This window comes from Bactrocera neohumeralis, chromosome 6 (assembly GCF_024586455.1).
Source record: "Bactrocera neohumeralis isolate Rockhampton chromosome 6, APGP_CSIRO_Bneo_wtdbg2-racon-allhic-juicebox.fasta_v2, whole genome shotgun sequence".
Classification (NCBI taxonomy): Eukaryota; Metazoa; Arthropoda; class Insecta; order Diptera; family Tephritidae; genus Bactrocera; species Bactrocera neohumeralis.
In genome coordinates, this window is record NC_065923.1 from 39,779,613 (window position 1) to 39,799,678 (window position 20,066).

Genomic DNA, 20,066 nt, shown 5'->3' on the forward strand with positions numbered 1-20,066 from the left:
TCGTTAAATTGTCGTGTTTTAATATTCACTGTAATATGCCTAACTACAAATTTAATATACTATATAATATCGTTTGTGTATTTCGCGGTCTATAGCAAAACCTTTATAAAATTCTACACAGTCATTTGGGTGTATGTGTATGTGTGTTTGCATCCAATATATGTAAGTTCTATGTAAATATTTAGTGTTCAATATGTACATATATCATATTTGCACACATACATATATACATTACTTGTAACTGTAATGCATAGATGAACATAAATATCTATATAATCTTTATTATTATATTGACAAATTAAATTAACTTCCCTATGTACAAAAATAACGCACATCGTTTCGTGTTTGCCACGCGTTTGCATTTGCGTTTGACATTTTGACATTTCGTTTATCAATTGCTTAATAACTAAGGTTAAGTTTTGTTATATATATGTATATTATTAAATTTATAATGTTAATAATTTCTGACTGATCCTTTTTTATACATATCCTCCGAATTGTATGCGATTCGTCTTTACGTAACTAAAACAGCTGAAAAGAAGTATACAATATCTTTATTATAATATGAAAATTAATAAAAAGAAAAATGTAAAACAAATGTTTATAAACAACATAAATATGAAATATAACTAACTCTAAAACATTTGGTTACTTGTGTTCAGGGCTGCCAATTTTTTAATTAAAAGATTTTGAATTAAAATTTGAAAATTATTTCGACTTAAGTTGTCTTATTAAATTCCACATTGTATTCACCTCTAGAATATTGTCCTAAATATTCAAGTTGATCCGAGTAAAAGTTTCGGAAATACAGCCTTGAGAACTTGTGCGCTCGAGGCTAGCTACGCTAAGTGCGCCGTCTTTAAACGCGTTTTTCTCGAAACTGTGTTTTTGAAGTCGGTTGGCAAGATTTCTCGAGAGAACTACTCCACCGATCTTCATGAAATTTTACACACGTCTTTGAAATACAATTCTTAAAGACCTGGACGAAGGATTTTTGTTTTTCGATAACAACTATTTCACAAAAAAATGTCGCGAAATTTTCATTTTATTTTGTAAAAATGTCTGCCAAAAATCTAATTTTCAGTTATTTTCCTTCTTTAGAGTATCCTGTAAAGAATTATCCTGCCAACGCGGGCGTATCTGTATATGTATATGTACATATGTTGTTTAAAATATTTTTTTCCCAAAAATTTAAGAATTTTTTTGTTAATAAAACAGCTCGTTTGTAACAATAAAAAATTCTAGTAAAATATTTAATTTTTAATATGAAAAAAAATGATGAAAAAAGTCTGTTTTTTACACGAAGACACCCATGTAATCCCTTAAGATTTTCGAAATTGCAATTAAAACAAGACACAGGCATAAGCTTTAACTACGGTTACGGTTTCACCGCAGCTATAATACCAGGTACAGAAAATAACAGTTATTGCATAATTTTTGACCGAAAAAAATCATTATGGAAAAGGAAGGTTTGGATATACATACATACATATATGACATAGTAGTTGAAATTGTTTATTTGTTTTTGTGTTGAGTTTTTTGAGTACTACACAAATATGTATGTCAAAAACTGTTAAAATTTTATTTCTTTTCCTTCATAAAATAGTCGTTATATTTTGATTTTTTTATCGCTAGATTTTTTTGAAAACGTTCATTTATTTCTCACAGAATAATAGTTATGTAGCGAGATTTGCATAACTCTTATGCAATAAAAATTAAAAAGTAAACTTTTTCGTAACAATTTCTTAGGAGATTGCACTATTGCATTGGAAAATAATCTGTGCCGAATTTCGGGAAGATACCTATTCAAATGAAAAACTTATCCATACAAACACTTGATTCCTATTTTTCAGTTTGTATGGCAGCTGCATGCTATAATGGTTTGATATCGTCTGTTCAGACGAATGAGGAGCTTTTTCGGAAGAAAAAGGCTTATGCAAAATTTCAGATCGATATCTCAAAAGCTGTGGAACTAGTTCGCGTATATACAGACAGAGGGACGAATATGTCCAAATCGATATATAAATACATAGATATAAGCTATATCTTAGTCTCCTTTGGGTGTTACAAACTTCATGGTATTATTTTTATTATGCATTATTTGTAAGCCTGCTCGTGTTCTATTAACATTTTAAATAATTTGATACTTGAATACAATTAAAAAATTTAAAAAGTCTGAAATTTTGTTATTTATACAAAATAAATACAACTGCTAAGGTATTGATTTTTTGATAACTTCAAATGGTCACTACTCTGCTCGTTATGCTTGAACTCTGCTTTCTTGTCAAAATCAAATGTCAAAACAAGAACACCGTTATGTATTTCACTTTATCACTTATATGTTATTCTATTTTTACTTGATTATTATTATAAAAAATTTTAAATTAATACAAATATATACAAGAAATATATTTGTTGACTTACCATATTTCTGTATATTGTTGTTCCACAACGTTAGTTCTATTCTTATTGCAATTATTTTTGTGAATAATTAATATCATACAAAACAATTGTTGTACAGTATTATTAAATTAGTAGACTTGTTGCAGCAGCAAATCTGGCGGAGCGCAGCCTATACAAGTAGTTGCTTTGCTGTTCGTGTTTATTGTATTTATTTATAGCTGCGCAAACTATTCGCAATTGTAATTGTTTGTTGTTGTTCAATATTAACAGCTCAATTGCATGTTTGGCATTCAAGTGTGTCCACTTAAAGTGATAGTAGCATGAATTGCGCTAGTTTGTGTAATGCAGGCCAAACAGTATTTTAATGGGACACAATAATTTCGAAACGTTGCATATATGTTCACGATTCAAATTTAAATAGTTTCACACACAAAATTTTGCAAAAACTTCACCTCTCACAAATTTATGTCAACTTTTGTTGCTGTTAAAGAAAGTCAAAGAATTTTGGTTAGTGTTTGTCTGCGTATGTATAAATTGCTTTAGCGTCTCCTAATTCAACGATCGGATACTTTGCGTACGCGTTAATTTCCTGCTGCTACATACGTAGACAATACTGAAAATTCTCTGTGTGGCTTTCTATTCTACATTGGCTGCATATATGTCTTCTTAATTTCGGCACTATGCAAGTGAGTGTGCGTGTGTGTGTAAGCAATTGTGTATATTATGTATGTGTGTGAAATGCTGTTCCTAAGCGAAATATTTCAGTTCCTTGGGTGAACATCACAACTAAGGATTAATTACGTCCCGACTTGCGCCCGCTACTGCTGCTTTCGGCAGTGTCGTGTCGTTCGCGCACATTCTTCTCTTTGCCATCGTTGTTGCGATTGCGTGCACTCGTCGCTAGCGTGGATTGGGTGGCCGCGTTATTACTAAGAGCGCCGCTACTACTGAAGCCACTGCTTCCGCTATTATTGCTGCCGGTGCTTTGGCGATTCTCGCGTAAAGCATCTGAAATAAGTTTAAAAATTATCGTTTTATCTTGTTTGTTCTTCAACAAAATGTATTATCGCATTTTTGATGTACCTTTATCTTTGGAAATTTCAGCACGTAATGTCACTACATTACTTGCGCTGTTAATCACAGCACCTGTGTTGTTGCCACCACCGCCACTGCCGCTATTGTTGCCTGCGGAAGTGGTGCCGGTGGCTGCATTCGTCAACGCTTGGCCAACAGTCGTTATGCCACGTTGCTTGTCAAAGCCTATCGGTTTGTCGCTTTGCTTTTCTACATACTGCAAGGCAGTAGCAGCTGCTGCTGCTGATGAAGAAGGTACTGTCGCCACTGTTGCGGTCGCCGTCGCCGCCCCAATAACAGCACTGACTACACCACCCGCTCCACTAATGCTATTAGCAGTCTCATATTTATTAATATTCATTGTTGAAGCTGACAGTTCACTTTTATTGGGCACAGCCACAGGTGAGGCATTGCCTGAGGCCGAGTTCTCAGAACTCTTGTTGCCACCATCGGCGACGGCGCGCTCCTTGTGATGTTGAGCTACTTGCGCGTAGCTTAAACGTGAACTGTTATTATTTGTCGCACTCGTGGCATTCGCTATTGGTATGCCCGTTTGTGCTGCCGCAATGTTTTCAATTGAAGCAGTGTTCGTAGATGTGGAAGCATTTTTATGCTTCGTAGCATCTTTTGGCGTTGCCTTTTTGGCTAGTAAATCTGCAACTGCAGGCGGTTTCTTGTGATTACTTAGGCTGCAATCGGCAAAATTTGTGGTCATGGTAGCAACACTGCATGTAACGGCTTGTTGGCCATTATTGCCGGCGCTGCTGTTGCTAGTGATGCCACCGCCCACGCCACTGCCGCTGAGCGCACCGGCTGTAACTGGTGTGGTTGAAAGCACTGCATTAGCGCTTTTGATGGCACCGCCCGAAGTGGAGTTTGGGCCGCCGCAGCCACTACCGCGATGATTGTGTTGCTGATGCAACTCGTTGCTGCCATTGTTATCGGTTGCAGCATGTTGCTGCTGCTGCTGTTTACATGCTGCTTCTTGTGTCGCCGCAGAAACAGACAAATCCTCAGTCTTGTTTATGGATTTTTCACCAGTGACTGTAAATGAAAATTGTGCTGATAAATTGAAGGAAGCTAGAGAAAATACGAGTATATGTACATTTACGGTTATTCCGTTTAAGGTGGTCAACTACAAATAAAAAGAGTTTTAAACATTTCACTCGGTAGATGTGCATAGCGTTCGTTTAAGTCGTTTTAAAGTATGATAAGTGAATGTATATATAACTAGTTTACTACTTTTCACGCTCTAGGCGATTGTTAAATGAATTACAATGTGAAAATTCCCCTCTTCCTCTATCACCATTAGTATATCTCACCAGTATTACTGTCGAATGATGCATTGCCGCCAGTCAAACTATAGGCATTGGTTTGTTTGGATTGTGTTGGACACTTTATCACAGTGTTGTTGGATGAGGAGGCGGTGGTTGTGTAGTTTGTATTAGCATTTGAATTTTGTTTATTCAATGTCGAGGACTTATTGTTTGGCTTTATTGTAGCTGCTGATGGCATATTCGGTTCATCAGCTGGAAAAGCACCTTCTATAGCGTTGATGGACGATGTTGTGGTGGGACTAATGGTGGTACAAGCACCGGCATTACGTTGTTGATAGTTTTGTTGTTGTTTATTACTGTGGGCGGAATCTTTGCGAGATTTAATCTTCCCATTACCACCGCTGTTCGCGCCAGAGCGCACAACATCTGCCAAACGGTTCTCATTGGACCAGCCACTGCTGTTGGCGACGCCGCTGGCGCTGCTGTGGTTTTGGTGGCTACTACCAACGCTGCCAGTGCTACCGCTACCAACACCACTGACATTCGCTGCTACACCAGTTACCGCCGACGAGGAACTATTAGATTGCTGTACTGCAATAGAAGGGCTTAAACACTGATTGTGTTGCTGTAGTTGGGGTTGCTGCTGCAGGTAGCTTGTTTTTTGCGTTGGCACATCTACGCTGCCACTTATACTTCCGTCATTTCCGCCACCACCGTAAGACTGCTGAGGCTGCTGTTGCTGTTGTTGTTGTTGTTGCTGTTGCTGTTGCTGTTGCTGAAGAGGTTGTTGATGTTGATGATGATGTGGTGTCGAATTCGAAGATTGCTTAGTACTTGACACCGCAACATTGTTACTGTTGCTACCACTACTATTAGACGAAGCCGCACCAGTAGACGCTAAGGAAGAGGAAGCTGTGGACGACGAAGTCGCTGTTTAAGTCAAAAAAATGAAAGTGGGTTAGAATGCAAATTTTGTAAAACAAAATATCATTACACACTACAAAAAAAAAAATTGTTGAAACGTGTCTAATTGAAGGGACAACTCTTCTTTTTGAAGAAACGATCAATGTGCATACTTGGGCGCGTTCGAGATGGCAATCACAACGCAGTGTTGCTAAAGTGCCAAAGTACCACTTTCTGCGTGAATTTCTGGCAACACTTGCAACAGCATCACGCTCTGCTGCCACTTTACACAAATAATCGGCATTTTAGCAGAGTATCAACAACAAAGTGTCAAATATGCAACAGAGCTGTGCAGCTGTAATTATTACCTAACTCTAACGAACCCTTTCTGATAATACGTACAGAAAATAGTGATATACTTGTTATGAAAAAAAGGGACAAACCTGGCAGTGGCGGAAAAGCTGCTGCTTCTAAATCGAATTGTGGTGGTTGTGGCGGCGGCACATGTTGCTGTTGCTGCTGTTGACCGTGATGTCCATGACCGCCACTGCGATCATTGCTGCGATCGCTTATGCCATGAGCACCATTCGTGCCACCTCCACTTAGGCCACCGTTACCACCGCTACCACCACCACCACCACCACCTACTTCGTGGCGATGATGGTGGTAATGATGCGTTGAGCCCGTATGATGCGACGATGAATGGTGATGGTGGTGCTGCTGTGATGGACCGCCGCCACTATGGTGATGATGATGTGACGCCCCCGAATGTTGCGAGTGATGACCCATTCCACCACCGCTATTATAATGTGGATTATAATTATTGCCTTTGTAACCACCTCGATGTTCTTCGCGATGTGAATTGTAACTTGAGCCGCCGCCGCCGCCGCCGCCGTGATGGACGCCTTCACCGCGCTGGCCATGATGCACACTGGCACCGCCGCCACTGCTTTGTGACGACATTGGAGTATTATTACCCACATTTGAGGATAATTGCAGCGTATTGCCGGAGTTGGACGATTGTTGTGTTTGTAATTGTTGTTGTTGTTGCTGCTGTTGCTGTTGCTGCGATTGATGATGTGATGATACGCTACCACCAATGTAGGCTTGCTGCTGCGAAGTAGAGGATTGAATGAATATTTTTGCTTTTTGCGTATTCGCATTGTTTGTTGTGCTTGTTATTATTGATGATGTTGTTGTTGTAGCAAAATTATTACTATGATTATTGTTAGTAGCATTAGCATTAGTAGAAGTAGAAGTTTTAGTAGTAGTATTAGTAGTAGTAGTATTGGTGGTGGTAGTAGAAGTGGCAGAACTATTATTGCTAAATTTATTATTATTATATTGGTTGTGGTGGAAGCTGTTGTGGAAGCTATTGGACATTATCTGGGTTTGATTTGATTGGCTATGCTGCTGACTTTGGTGCTGATTTTGGACATAATGTTTGTGCTGGTTTTGGTTATGGCTTTGACTTAGTTCGGTTTTCGTATACGAATTGCGATTCGGACTCGGATTCGGGCTCTGATTCAAATTCATGTTTCGATTCTGATTGGGACTTGCAATTACGTTTAAATTTAAGTTCATATTATGATTAGAGTTCACCGCGTTGTAGTTATCGATGGCAGTGATGACTGTAGTGGTAGTGGTGGTGGTAATGGTGGGGTTGCTAGTAAATGACTGCAAACCACCGCCATGCTGCCCTCCGCCTTCAACGCCACCAACTCCTTCCCCTACTCCGCCTCCACCTCCTCCTCCTCCTCCTCCATTGTCAATGCCGCTAGTATTTTCAATGCATCCAATGTTGCTGCCATTGCCTACATCGAATTCTACACCCATATCGCTTCCACTAACTCCAACTCCACCACCTACCCCAACAACATTGTGCACGAAAGTGCTATAAGGCGTATAAAATGTTGTTATACTGACCCCACCGCTAACTCCGGCGCCACCACCAAGTCGAGTGCTTGGCGTATATGTCATAACGCTGCCGTCGTCATCACGTCTCCGACGACGATGCCGCGGCTGCGTCCAATGCATTGGCGGCTCCTTCCCCACCACACCGACACCAACAGACGACGACGTCGCCAGCGACGATGTTGAACTAGACAGATTACTTCTGCTGTGCTGTTGCTGTTGATGAGGATGCGATGATTGCTGCTGCTGATGCTGCTGTTGTTGCTGCACCAACTCACCACTAGCACCCATACCTAACACACCGCCATCGTCTTGCAGATCAGCAACATGTTGGCCGTGCAAATGTGGTTGCTGTTGCTGATGATGGTGATGCTGTTGCTGCACCGATACGGTTGGCGTAGCATGCGGAAAGGAAGAATGTTGTAGATTTGTAGATGTGGCGGCCGCTACAGCTGCAGTCGCGGAAGGCAATTGGTAGTGATTTTGAGTGCTATTATGTGAACCAGCAGTTACAGCATTCGTCTGCTGTTGCTGCTGGGACGACGCATGATGATGGGAAGGGCCAGCGCTCGATTGTGTTTGAGTTCCATAGTGTATGTGACTCGACATACTGCTGCCTCCACCATAGGGCTTATCCATAGCTGATTTATTAATGCCACCTTTTGAAACAAATACCAACCATTTAAATACCAAATGGTAGGCTAACAGATTTTGCTACTAAGCGCAACTTACCTCCACTATTTTTTATACTATTATAATGCCTTGAAGTATTTTGGGGTTGTTGTTGTGATTGCTGCACTTGCTGCTGCTGTTGCACTTGACTTGAAGTCGTCTGCTGTTGTTGCATTTGATGCTGAGGCTGTTGATTTTGCTGCTGCTGCGTTTGTTGTTGCTGTTGGTGTGGGTCCATTATTGTTGGTACAACGCTTACCAAACTACCAACGACATTACCAAGCGTAGCGATCATACCCGGTAAGGGTTGAGATTGTTGTTGTTGCTGTTGTGCAGTGTTGCTACGCAACTTGTTGCGGCCACCACCACCAGCACTGCTGGTGTTATTGCGATGGTTATTATAGCGACCGCCGCCGCTTTGCCCTTTCGATGACGCCGGCAATGGCGTGGCAGATTGTTGTGGAGCAGAAGTTGTGTACGCTGTGGGCACAGCAGCTTGTGGTGTCAACCCATTAGTGGCAAACACATTTCCTAGCTCATAAAAATTTTGACCGTGTGCTGTGGTAGCGGCTGCTGCTACTGCAGCAGCCGCCGGGGGCCACGGTGTTGTTGCAACAATACCAGGATAGAATTGTTGCTGTTGGAAAGATTGCTGGAAATGCAAATATAAATGTGTTGAAAGCGTTTGTGAAAGTATTATAAAGAATTAAATGACTTACAAATATTACAGGAGCATTATAAGGTACCGATGCCTGTGTCATTGCGGCACCATTCGTAGCATAGACAAATCGTTGCGGAGCTGTATTGTATGCAACGGCTGTCGCTGCCGCATTAGGATCATATACCGCTGCTGGCGGCGAAGTTATTCGGAACCCATTCTTCAATGGCGCAACCGGTGCGATTGGCAGCCGATTTATGAAGGGTTTCGCTTTCATCCTAGCCATTATGGGCTTTCCCTAAAATTGTATTGTATTTAAAATTAATAATAGTTTTATTCTTTAGATATACCAATTAAAAATCATTAACACTTAACAAAAAATATTAAACTACTGTGACTCCTACTCACCTTGAACATCTTTACATCCTCCCTCAAATATTTAAAGGCCTTTTGGGCGTCTTCATCTGATTCAAATGTTATATACCATGAATTATTTCCAGCAAATTCACATGATATGACACGTGGACAATTTTCATTATTAAAAATGTTCTACAAAGAAAATAATTAGTTTCGTTTTCCAAATGGCTCACTTTTAAGTAATTAAATAGTCACGGATTTTTTACCTTTACTTCTTCTACAGGTGTCTTTTCGGATATTTCTCGCAAGATAATTATGCAACGTTTGTGGTTGGGACGCACACGCAATCCGTCTTCATCTACTTGCACATTTGGAGACTCTCTAAGCACTTCCGTGATCAGCTTGATATCCTTGGTAAGCTTCTTCACTAGGTTAAAGTTGGCCACAGTTATAATAGGCACGTACTGATCGCTATCCATTTGCGTTAGCAAATAAGTGTCATTTGCTAAATTCTCTCTGTATTAAAAAATTTATAAAAATTGGGCTTGTTAGTATACAGAATAAAAAATAATAATTTAAGCACTCGTTGATTAAAGTAATTTTTAATTTACCTGGAAAAATAGTATTCTAACTGAGTGGATAACATTTGTTTCAACTGATCTAACGGTATGCCGGAGTTGTCTACTGAATTCGCATTATTATTTATATGCTGGTGTGACTGATGTTGATGCGGACCATTACTTATACCAAGAGAATGTTGTTGTGTTTGATGAGAGCCCACAGAAGTAGGAGTTCCCGCCATCGAAACATCGACCGCTATTAAATTCGTTCCAGCCGCTACACCGGACAACTCCTCCTGTTGCGCGTAGCAGACGGTAGAGCCGTCCTGTGCAATTGTGCCATTCATAACGGCGGCTGCGTACTCTGAGCTATCAATTGTTGTTACGGCTGGTCCGCCAGTAGCAACTTGTGCCACTGTTTGTGGTTGGTGAGCGTATTGTAAATGTGCGGTCTGATGTGAGGCAGTTGGCACCGTTTGTAGAGAGGCACCAGCACTAGGGGGTTGCTGTGTGTGCGGACCGGCTACGGCGGCAGCAGCAGCAGCAGCGGCGACAGCTGCACTATGTGAATGTGTGTGTGCGTGTGGATGAGTATGCGGTATTAATTGTGTATGCTGATGTTGGTGTTGGTGTTGAGTGGGTGGAGGTGCAGCAGCTACTTGCAGAGCTTGTGGATGTGGTGGTTGGGGTCCTGCGGTTGCTATCAAAGGAATATGTGTTGCGGCTGGTGCTGCCAATTGCGTTGTCGGCCCGTAAAGATTAGTTGTGGCTAGCATCGCTGTTTCAACGGGTACATGAGCGTAAATTGTGTTTGCAACAGGTGGTTGTAACTTGACTGCATCTCCATTCATATATACATAACCGCCAGCTAGAGGATATTAAAAATAATTGAATATAATTTAAAAAAATAGCTTAAGTGGTATTGAATAGTTAAGGAATTTTACAAATTAAACAAGAGTTATACACAATGTATATTCAAACATGTATACGTATACTAGAAAACATTTAATATCTATTCATTACAAAATTAAAGGTCAAGCAAATATAATCTGTGTATGTATGAATTTCTAAACCAAAGCAAGAACGATTTTTATTTAAATGTTTTTTTTTTTTATTTGATGTAAGTAAATATTTGTATTCATGTTCCTCATATATTCTCTAATATAATTTTTATATTTTAAGTAAGAAACAATAAAACATTATTTCGGCTTTCTCCTTCCTAATACCTAATTTCTATACTTCAAATAACATGTCATATTTTCAAAATGGTATAGAAATGCTAGTTAATACGTATGCAGATTGAGAAACAAAACAAAACAAAAGAGAAAGGAATCAAAACCTTTGGAAAAATCATTAATGCAGTTGAGGCTAAAAAAGCGAACAGCTGCTGAGCTTTTATACATAAATATCATAAGAAGAAAAATACAAACCCCATAGATATTCCATATTGTGCGATATTTGGAAACTTCAGAACGTTCACTTTTATTAAATAGCTATACCGAGCTGCCCCTTGACTGACCGTCTTAACGCACGCACTTACGCACAATATGTACGTTCAAGTGCGCGCTGTATTTGTCGAAAATTTTAATAGATACACTTAAGAAGATTATTTGTTTTTATTCAACTTCGAACCTCTTCGTTGTAATGTTTTTACTTTAATTGCTGATATTAAATTAGTATACTATTCATTGTCAAAACAGAAGTTGACGACTGACGGCCACCGCCTTCGTCGTGCTGTCGACGTCCAAGTTTTCTGTTCCCCTAGTTTTATGTTATTTCAACCTTTTCCGCTTGATCGGTAGAAATTTGTCGTCAACGTCGCGGTGCCAACGTTGGTGTCGAAAAACTGCTACCGCAATCGCTAGCAACGTTGCTGCCTCGTTTGAATGACTTAATTCTAGTTCTCTTTTATTCAATTTCCTTATCTTTCTTTGTCGCTTATCCCTTGAAATTATCGCTTGTCCAACTTTTATCCTCTTTCTGTACGTGGTATTTTTCGTAGTCTCTAATTTTCCTCGTATGTGGTGTTTCTGTTTCTAATTTTCTTTCTAATCATTCTACTTTACTGAATTACAAATTTTTCTCTCAAAACGCACTTTATTCAAATGCATCAATAGCAAAAAGATGAAAGCTGCAAAATATTTAGCACTAAGCGAATATTTTCATTTTCCTTTTCATACAAAATTTCTTTTTTCTTCTCTACATAGCCTTGCTGCGATGTAGCTACCACTTTTTTCACTTCATCAAATCAGATTTCAATCAAATGCCTACACGTTTTTCGAAGGAATTTAATTACAATTTCAAGAATTGTCTACATATATTCACTTCGTGAATAATTCTACACAATTTTCACTTGGTATATTTTATTTATTTCTGCCACAAATTAGCGAATAAAATTTTTGACATATCATTAAATAAGTCAGTCGCCGTTTAACTTTCGCCCCGTTTCAATATTCACACTATTCCTCATGCACAGAACGGCCAGCCAGCAAAATGTTTCTGACACATATTGAAATGAAACAATTCAGTGTTGCTAACGTTACAATTTCAAAAACATGTGCACAACTAAACAGTGTTGCATGATAATAAAGTCACCGCCACACAAAAATTGTTTCTCAATACAAAGCAACAAAACAGATGGGAGTCTATGCGCTGGCGGGATTCCCCGTACTACTACAAGGATTTCCATACATAATTAAAAATTTGTTTTTTTAATTGTACACATTTTAGTTGATATATTAAGATACATGCATATATGTAGGTATAAAACAAAAATGAAATCTTTGAAATATAAGGTATAAATTGTTTATTTTCCCGTATTTTTAAACAGTTCATTTAATTACATATTTACAAAAACCGAGTCTGTAAATATTTATAGGGAGAACATATAACTTTAGTATTTATGTGCACGTGACATAAAGCACATAAATATTTTTACATATGTACATATGATGGTTATATAGTAAGAATGCTGCGAATGGACGTACGCTTAAAGGCTCATCGTAGATATGAATGTATCAGAATTTACCTTAATACACACGCGCATACATATGTACAGAAACCTTTTTACAGCTAAGCAAAGAAAAAAAAATTTGGACAAGTGTGGAAAGAGGCTTATGAATTTTATCTTAGCGAAAGTTTAAATCAATATCTTTGCAGAAACTTATATCGGGTATAACCATACAAAATAAAATTATTTTGTTTACAAATGTGAGGCTACGCCCATAACTTTGCATACCCTAGGAGATCTACGCTGGAACAGCGCATTTCATACACTTACCCATTAGTTGATCTTGAAGACAATAAATTTGTCCCCCTACCACCCAAACCTCTGCAAAAACAACTGTGCTTTGAGAAATTCTAAGCTCCATACATTTGCATTCAAAAATGCCGAACATAAATATGTATGTATCAAATGTACATTCATACATACCTACATATATACATATGTAGTTCACGTTTCCATTGATAAACATGATGTTTTTTCATCTACGAGATTTTTTCTGTTATCACATATTGGAGCCTAACGCCTTGAATGGCTTTCAATTTAGCAATTACTTACATAAATTGTCCAAAAGTAATTCCTTTACTATTTCCCCAATTCCTAAATCGATTTTGATTGAGGATACACTTTATACAAATGTTTACTGTTTACATAATAATTTTTACAATGTCAATTAGAACAAAGTAGTACATAAAAATTTTAACAAAATTAAGAAGATCAAAAATTAATTTCAATTGCCGATTTTACCTTTGAAAATACATACTATATATACATAAATATTTAAGTGCAACTTATTTAACGTTTAAAATATATAGTATATGTATGTACATATGTATATGGCAATAGTGCATATTACTTTAATGAAATAAAAGTTGCAATGTAATGATCGATTGTAAGTAAAGCAAAAATGATAAATGTACTTAAATAGCAATTATAGGACAAGGATTGGTTGTGACATAACCATTATGGGGAAATGTACACTTACCACCAATATCCATTCCACATACAACGTTTTCTGCAACGAATGAGTAAATGATGATGTCTTTTGTGAAAAGACTAGCTTTTCACAAACTATACGCCTAAGATGCAGCAACAACTGAACAAAACGTATTACTATCTTCGTTAGGCAGTTAGTGATACTTATATAGTTTTCTTTTGCGACATTGCTATTTTTATCACTTTTTATAAAGAGAAAGATTAAAAATAGTACCAATTCTTTAAATTATTAAACATAGACAAATGTTAGTACACTCAGAAAAGTTTAAATATGACCATACAATATCGAGTATAAGGAGCGTAATCTCACGTTTTTGATATTATATGTCTTTATGATTCATTATCCTATGAAATTTTTTAAATTGTTAAAACACTACAGGTTATTGCAGAATATAACAATGATACTTAATTGTTACACATACAAAATGGTATTTTTATCAATGAAAATTCTGTTATAATTTATTGGTAAATAATATATTTACGATAATTTCTACTAAGTTTTATTACATTTTAGAGAATTAATCATTACTTACTTTTTGTCGCGGTAGAATAAATTTTTAATCAGGGACTTTGATGATAACAGCAATACTAGTTTTTTGTAGATATTAAGCACTGAATGATCGCTGATATATTTGGTTTTTTTCAAAAATTCGTCCACTTGCTAAGGTATATATAAATTAACTTCGATACCTTCATTTATTCACAATTTTTTTGTTTTTTTTTTTTTATAACACAGATATCACTCTGATATTTTTAACACACACTTTTTTACAAAAAAGTTATATATTTAAGGAGTATCTAGCTGAAAATATGTTGAAACCACTTGTTCTGTATTGTTGTTTTTTTTTATAGACACGTAATTTAAGCCATCAAGAGACACGTAAAATACACACAAATATTCATTTCAAGATTCAACTATGTCAACAATGTTCTTTAGATTTACATTCAAGTTATATTTTTGTCCAAACACTGATCTTTACTACTTCACTGTCATAATTACAATGATAAATTATTTTATTTTAGCGCAATGGTAAGTTATTTTTGCTAAAACAAAAGCCGCTACGTTCTGTTTCCGTTTTCACGCTTTCGCAAATTCATCTGACTTTTCATTTACCTAAATTCTTTACGCCTTTGTTCGCTTCTTCGAATCACACTTGCGACAGCTTGCGATCAACAGTTTCAAATATTCCGTTTCGTTTTCACTGTGCCAGTGTAACGAGATGAATGTATGAATAGCTACGCGATAGTGTCAAAATAAGCAACTGTCAAACCGGTAGTATTAATAAATATGGGCGCAAGTGAGACTGCTATACACAAAATTAATACAATGCACTAACCGTCATTAGCGACAGCGGTACAACAAAAATTCATACCTTGTTTCTCACTTTCATCAATGACTTAGTTACGATTTACCCAAAACCGCCTTCTTTGCATTCATTTTCCCCTTTTTCTTTATTTTCTTCCGTACACCGAGACGTTTTCAAGCCTTAATAATTCCTTTTTTATCATTCCATATCTCACAAATTTATTAAATAACTTGCATAATGATTGCACACATTTGCGATTTAATACTTCCGTAATTATACCCACAATCTACTGTTTAGAATCGAATATTTCGAAAAAATTGCACCCACAAACGCGACACAAGGGAGCGTAAACCTGATGTATATCAAAGAGAAAACAGAACTGAAGAATAGTAAGAAGAAGGAAATAAAAAAGCAGAGATGTTACCTTTTACAGTTTGTTTTTTAAATTGTAAAAATACCTTAATTTAACTCAGATAAATTAATAAAAGTGGTATACTTTTACAAGTCGTCCAATACAATTATTACAGTATTACTGCGTTTTTTGGATATTTCAACTATTTATTTATTTATATTTTCTTCCGTTATGCTTAACAAAATATATATTTTTTTTGCTATTTTCTTAATAAACAGATTTAAAATGCATAGTTTCGTAAATCTATTAATTTTTTTTTAAATTTCGGGTTGATTGTAAGCTTTTACACTTTCGAACGTTCTCAAAGATATTCTTTTGCATATTAATTATTAATTGCATTGTATTTGATGTAAGCATCATTTGCAAAGTTAACAAACAGTTTTCGCTCGACTGTAATTCCATTCTTGATATTTTAAGCCGGACTTAAACTCTAAAAACGATTTTTTTAAGTAAAAAAACTTCAATAAATTTCATACGAAAAAGCGGGTCCAACTCTGGAATCACCCTCGTCAGAACACGATATTTCTATAATTTCGTGCTGTACCTTTGAAAAAAGAACGGAATATTAATCTATTTGCTGCATTTTTAGCTTGACATCAATTTTGCGTAAAATGCGTTAAAAAAGGTTTCATTGTATACCGAAAAAAGAGCATTTATTGTTTTTATAAAATTTTTACATTATTAACAAAAACAATCTTACGAAATTTACTAGAGAATGTTACTGTGAAGTTATGTTTATAATTTCAAGTAGATACGTGCCGTATTCGGTATTGTAACCGCGTACCACTTTCGATTTTAAAAACGCGATTTGAAGAAAAACACTCTCACTGTTCTACCATCAGAATAAACTTTAAATTTTTTGTATGTAGATTTTTTTCCAATATACTATAGTTGACTTATTTTCGTTCATAAAGTAGAATTTACAAAAAATTACCTTATGTATAGCTAAGACTCTTTACTAAGTTAACCGAATATCAGCGTTCTCACAATCAGTTTTCAAACGTTTATTTGGCAACAAAAATAAGTAAGGAAGGGCTTAGTGTAACCAAAACTTGTACTTTCGCAATTTTCAAAGGTCAAAGCGGGAGGCATAGTTTCAGGTGTTCACTTCTGCGTAAGAATTCAGATGATCGGAAGTCATTATATTAGGGATATGAGGTTTAGACCAAAGTTTAGACGAATTTCATTCATATTCAGCACTAAACCGTTTAAGAAAACTTGTCCACTGAGTTTATAATATCACACATATTGACTAAGGTAAACGCTTTAAAGGCAGATAGAAAGTCAAAATGGTTGGAAATCACTATATCACGTATATTGGAACTAATAATAGTAGAAGCATATTTGAGAACATGTTACATGTTACACAATTATAAAAAGATACCTCTCTCCGACATATTCGCCATGCTAGCATATAAAAAAATCGTAATAAGTAGTAAATGGGTGCTAGAGTAATTCATGGATCGATTTCGCGCAATTACGGCATTAAACCATGGTCATCAAATATTATACGTTCACTTAAATTTACTAAGATTTCTTACATGTCGACCGATATATTATATTTGGTGACTTTATATATGGATAGTGTAGTGTTTACTCGATTTTGCCCTTTTTTGGCATCACTACTTATTATTATCAGAAGAAGTTTATAGGCAAGATATACAAATGTGTCCCATGCTTCACCAGAATATCTTAATTTTGCGCAAGTTATCACTTACATAACAAAAAAAATCATCTCGACTTCTTCTTTAAGCATTACAAATTAGGACGTGTTAAGTTTTTTCGCTTGAAAATATTTAAGAAACATTATGGATTTTAAACCAGTCGGTACAAATTAAATTCAAGCTTATATTTTTTATATTCACACATAAGTATGTATGTTAAATTAAGCCTACATGTTTTCAAATATTTACTACTAAGCACTCAAGTACTCTAGTATAGCATGAGTTAATGTAATCTTGTCTAATCATATTTTTCGATAATAATAAAGATTTTGGAGAACTTAAAATAAGAAGAATGAGTTATAAATTATCGGTGCATTCTAACACATAAAAGACGAGACACATCTCTGCTGTAATTTTGCCAAAGTTCAGTAACATCACCGCTCCGTTCTTTGCTATCGTTCAACTAAAATCACTAATAAATGTTCCGTGGGTGGTGCCTCTTAATACTCAAAGGGATGAAGGTCACATATGCGAATTAGTCTGGTGAATGCAATGCATACATGTGTGTATGGGTGTGTGACCGGCTGCTGCAGAAAATAGTTTTGCAACCACTGTTGTCCTCTTCCGCATACATACCATATGCATACATACATATTTCGCGAACATAGTAGGTATTAGCGAGATGTAATAATAAAAAGACTTAACAAGGTGTATTTGCAGGTAAAGGTTAAGTTTAGCACATAAAATGAAGCCAGCACAATGTGGAAAGGTATTACTTGGAAATATTTGCGTCTTCATACTAACATACATAGTATACATACATATGTATATGTACTATATATGTATATAGTATGTTATGTACTATATATGTAAGTATATTATGACGCTCATGTATTTTAATGTTACATATGTATATGTACATGAGCGTATGCTCGAAGAAGAATACATACATAATTTCATATTCGCAGGTAAAGAATAATACAAAAATATTTGCTTTATCTCATTTATAAACGGTAAACCATAAAATTTGCTTTTGGTCCTTAAACCATCTACGGGACACCTAGAAGGCAATATACATATGTATGTTATTTCGATAATGTTATTGCTGTCAATATTGCCATTGGAGACTGCATATTGCTTATGGGTGGAAATAGTACTTTCAATATTTATGCTGAGAAGTATTGCTGGCAACAAACTCTCCTTTTGGTAGTTTCACAGCTCCGTTTTAATTCAAAATTTATTAACAACTCAATACCTCGAAAATATCTGCGCAGATAATAAATGGCTACATAAAAAAGGAAAAACGGAGTGTATACGAACATTTTATACTCTTTCAACTTACAATGATCAAAGCCAGGGAAACACCTTTAGATCTTCGCGAATCATTATATTAAAAATGATTCGAAAGCATTTAACATTCATCATGCGTCGAAAAGGGTGAATGGATTAAATTAACTTATACTACAGGTCATAAAAAGATTAGATCAAGGTCTGATACAAAATTTAATTAACATTTGAATAATATTTTTTGTACTTCGCACTCCACTCTTTTAAACTAAAGCTCCCACAGGGCCATCATCTTCAATACACTAGAGCACTGACCGGCAAACTTACAAATTAAAATTAAAAAATACAATTTTAAATTTTTAATGCTAATCAACTTGAATTAAAAATTAGAAATCTCAACATCGAGATTAAAAAATTAAAATCTAATTTTACATACAAAAAATTTGAATTAAAAAATTCGCAACCATGGTCTAGACCAACTCCATTTATATTTAACGCTAAACATTAATAGGGATATTCGACTGAACTTGTTAATCTTCTTCTTCTTTTTTGGTGTAGACACCGCTTACGCGGTCATAGCTTACTTTACAACAGCGCGCCAGTCGTTTCTTATTTTCGATTTTTTGCACCAATAGAAGAATTCTATGTGTCTTCTTCTCCACCTGGTCTTTCCAACGGAGTGGAGGTTTTCCTCTGCTTCCGCGTAGCCGCTGTCTCTTAATTCGCTGAACTATGTCAATGTCGTCTTAAAACTCGTACTGTTCATCTTTCCATCGTTTGCCGTATTGGCCGTAAAGGACCATAAATATTCCGCAGAACCTTGTAATGCCGACTCATCAGATGTTGTTCATCATCGTCCATGTCTCTGCACCATATAGCAGGATGTGGATTATGAGTGACTTCTAGAATTTGGTCATTTTTCATTGAGAGAGGACTTTACTTCTAATTTGCCTACTAAGTCCAAAGTAGCACCTGTTGGCAAGAGTTAATCTGCGTTGGATTTCGAGGCTGACATTGTTGTTGGCGTTAATGCTGGTTGCAAGATAGACGAAATTATCTACGTCTCCGAAGTTATAACAACAGTGGGACGTGTTAGCCAAGTCGCGAGTGCAACGACTGTTTGTTCGATGTCAGGAGATATTTCGTCTTGTCCTTGTTCATTACCAGACCCATTTTCGAACTTGTTAATCTGGTAATTCGTTAGTTGATACTTCGTTAAAACACTTAACTGTAAATATACTTTTTGTTCTATCTCAGAATTGTGGTAAATGTTGTTCCAAAAGAGCTGATTCAATTTTATTAAATACTTATTTTGAAGAATTTATCAGAAATTATTTTGTATTAAATATTTTTCTTTTCGCAATGAATCAAATGAACTTTTAGGCAAGTAACCAAGTTACGAAAATATTATTAAGCCTCATAGTCTGGTACTTTATTACTCGGTAAAACGGTATTCTAACGAATTAACAATACTGACGAATATTTGTTAGAAAAACGAAAATCATTATACGTAGAATATGGGAGTTGGGGTAGTATCGACCCTAACTATTATTTATTAAAATGCCACATACTAAAAAA

General features: G+C 36.2%; 1 protein-coding gene across 5 annotated transcripts; it reads right to left on the reverse strand.

Moving 5' to 3' along the window:
• Positions 1-15,458, reverse strand: LOC126763570 (la-related protein Larp4B). Of its 5 annotated transcripts, XM_050481207.1 has the most exons (14): positions 15,192-15,458; positions 14,352-15,122; positions 9,870-10,686; positions 9,525-9,774; positions 9,310-9,450; positions 8,963-9,199; positions 8,304-8,895; positions 7,584-8,230; positions 6,101-6,770; positions 4,800-5,684; positions 4,583-4,612; positions 3,487-4,521; positions 2,425-3,411; positions 1-531 (listed from the first exon to the last, which is right to left on the reverse strand). In XM_050481207.1, exons 3-13 carry the CDS (start codon positions 10,667-10,669, stop codon positions 3,197-3,199), a joined length of 5,502 nt encoding a protein of 1,833 aa, XP_050337164.1. In that variant the 5' UTR covers positions 10,670-10,686; positions 14,352-15,122; positions 15,192-15,458; the 3' UTR covers positions 1-531; positions 2,425-3,196. The 5 variants fall into 5 exon arrangements, with proteins under 5 accessions (XP_050337164.1, XP_050337162.1, XP_050337161.1 ...); XM_050481205.1 differs by lacking the exons at positions 14,352-15,122; positions 15,192-15,458 and adding an exon at positions 13,808-13,946; XM_050481204.1 differs by lacking the exons at positions 14,352-15,122; positions 15,192-15,458 and adding an exon at positions 11,249-12,241 and having other exon boundaries at positions 6,101-6,767.
• Positions 15,459-20,066: the final 4,608 nt, after the last annotated feature.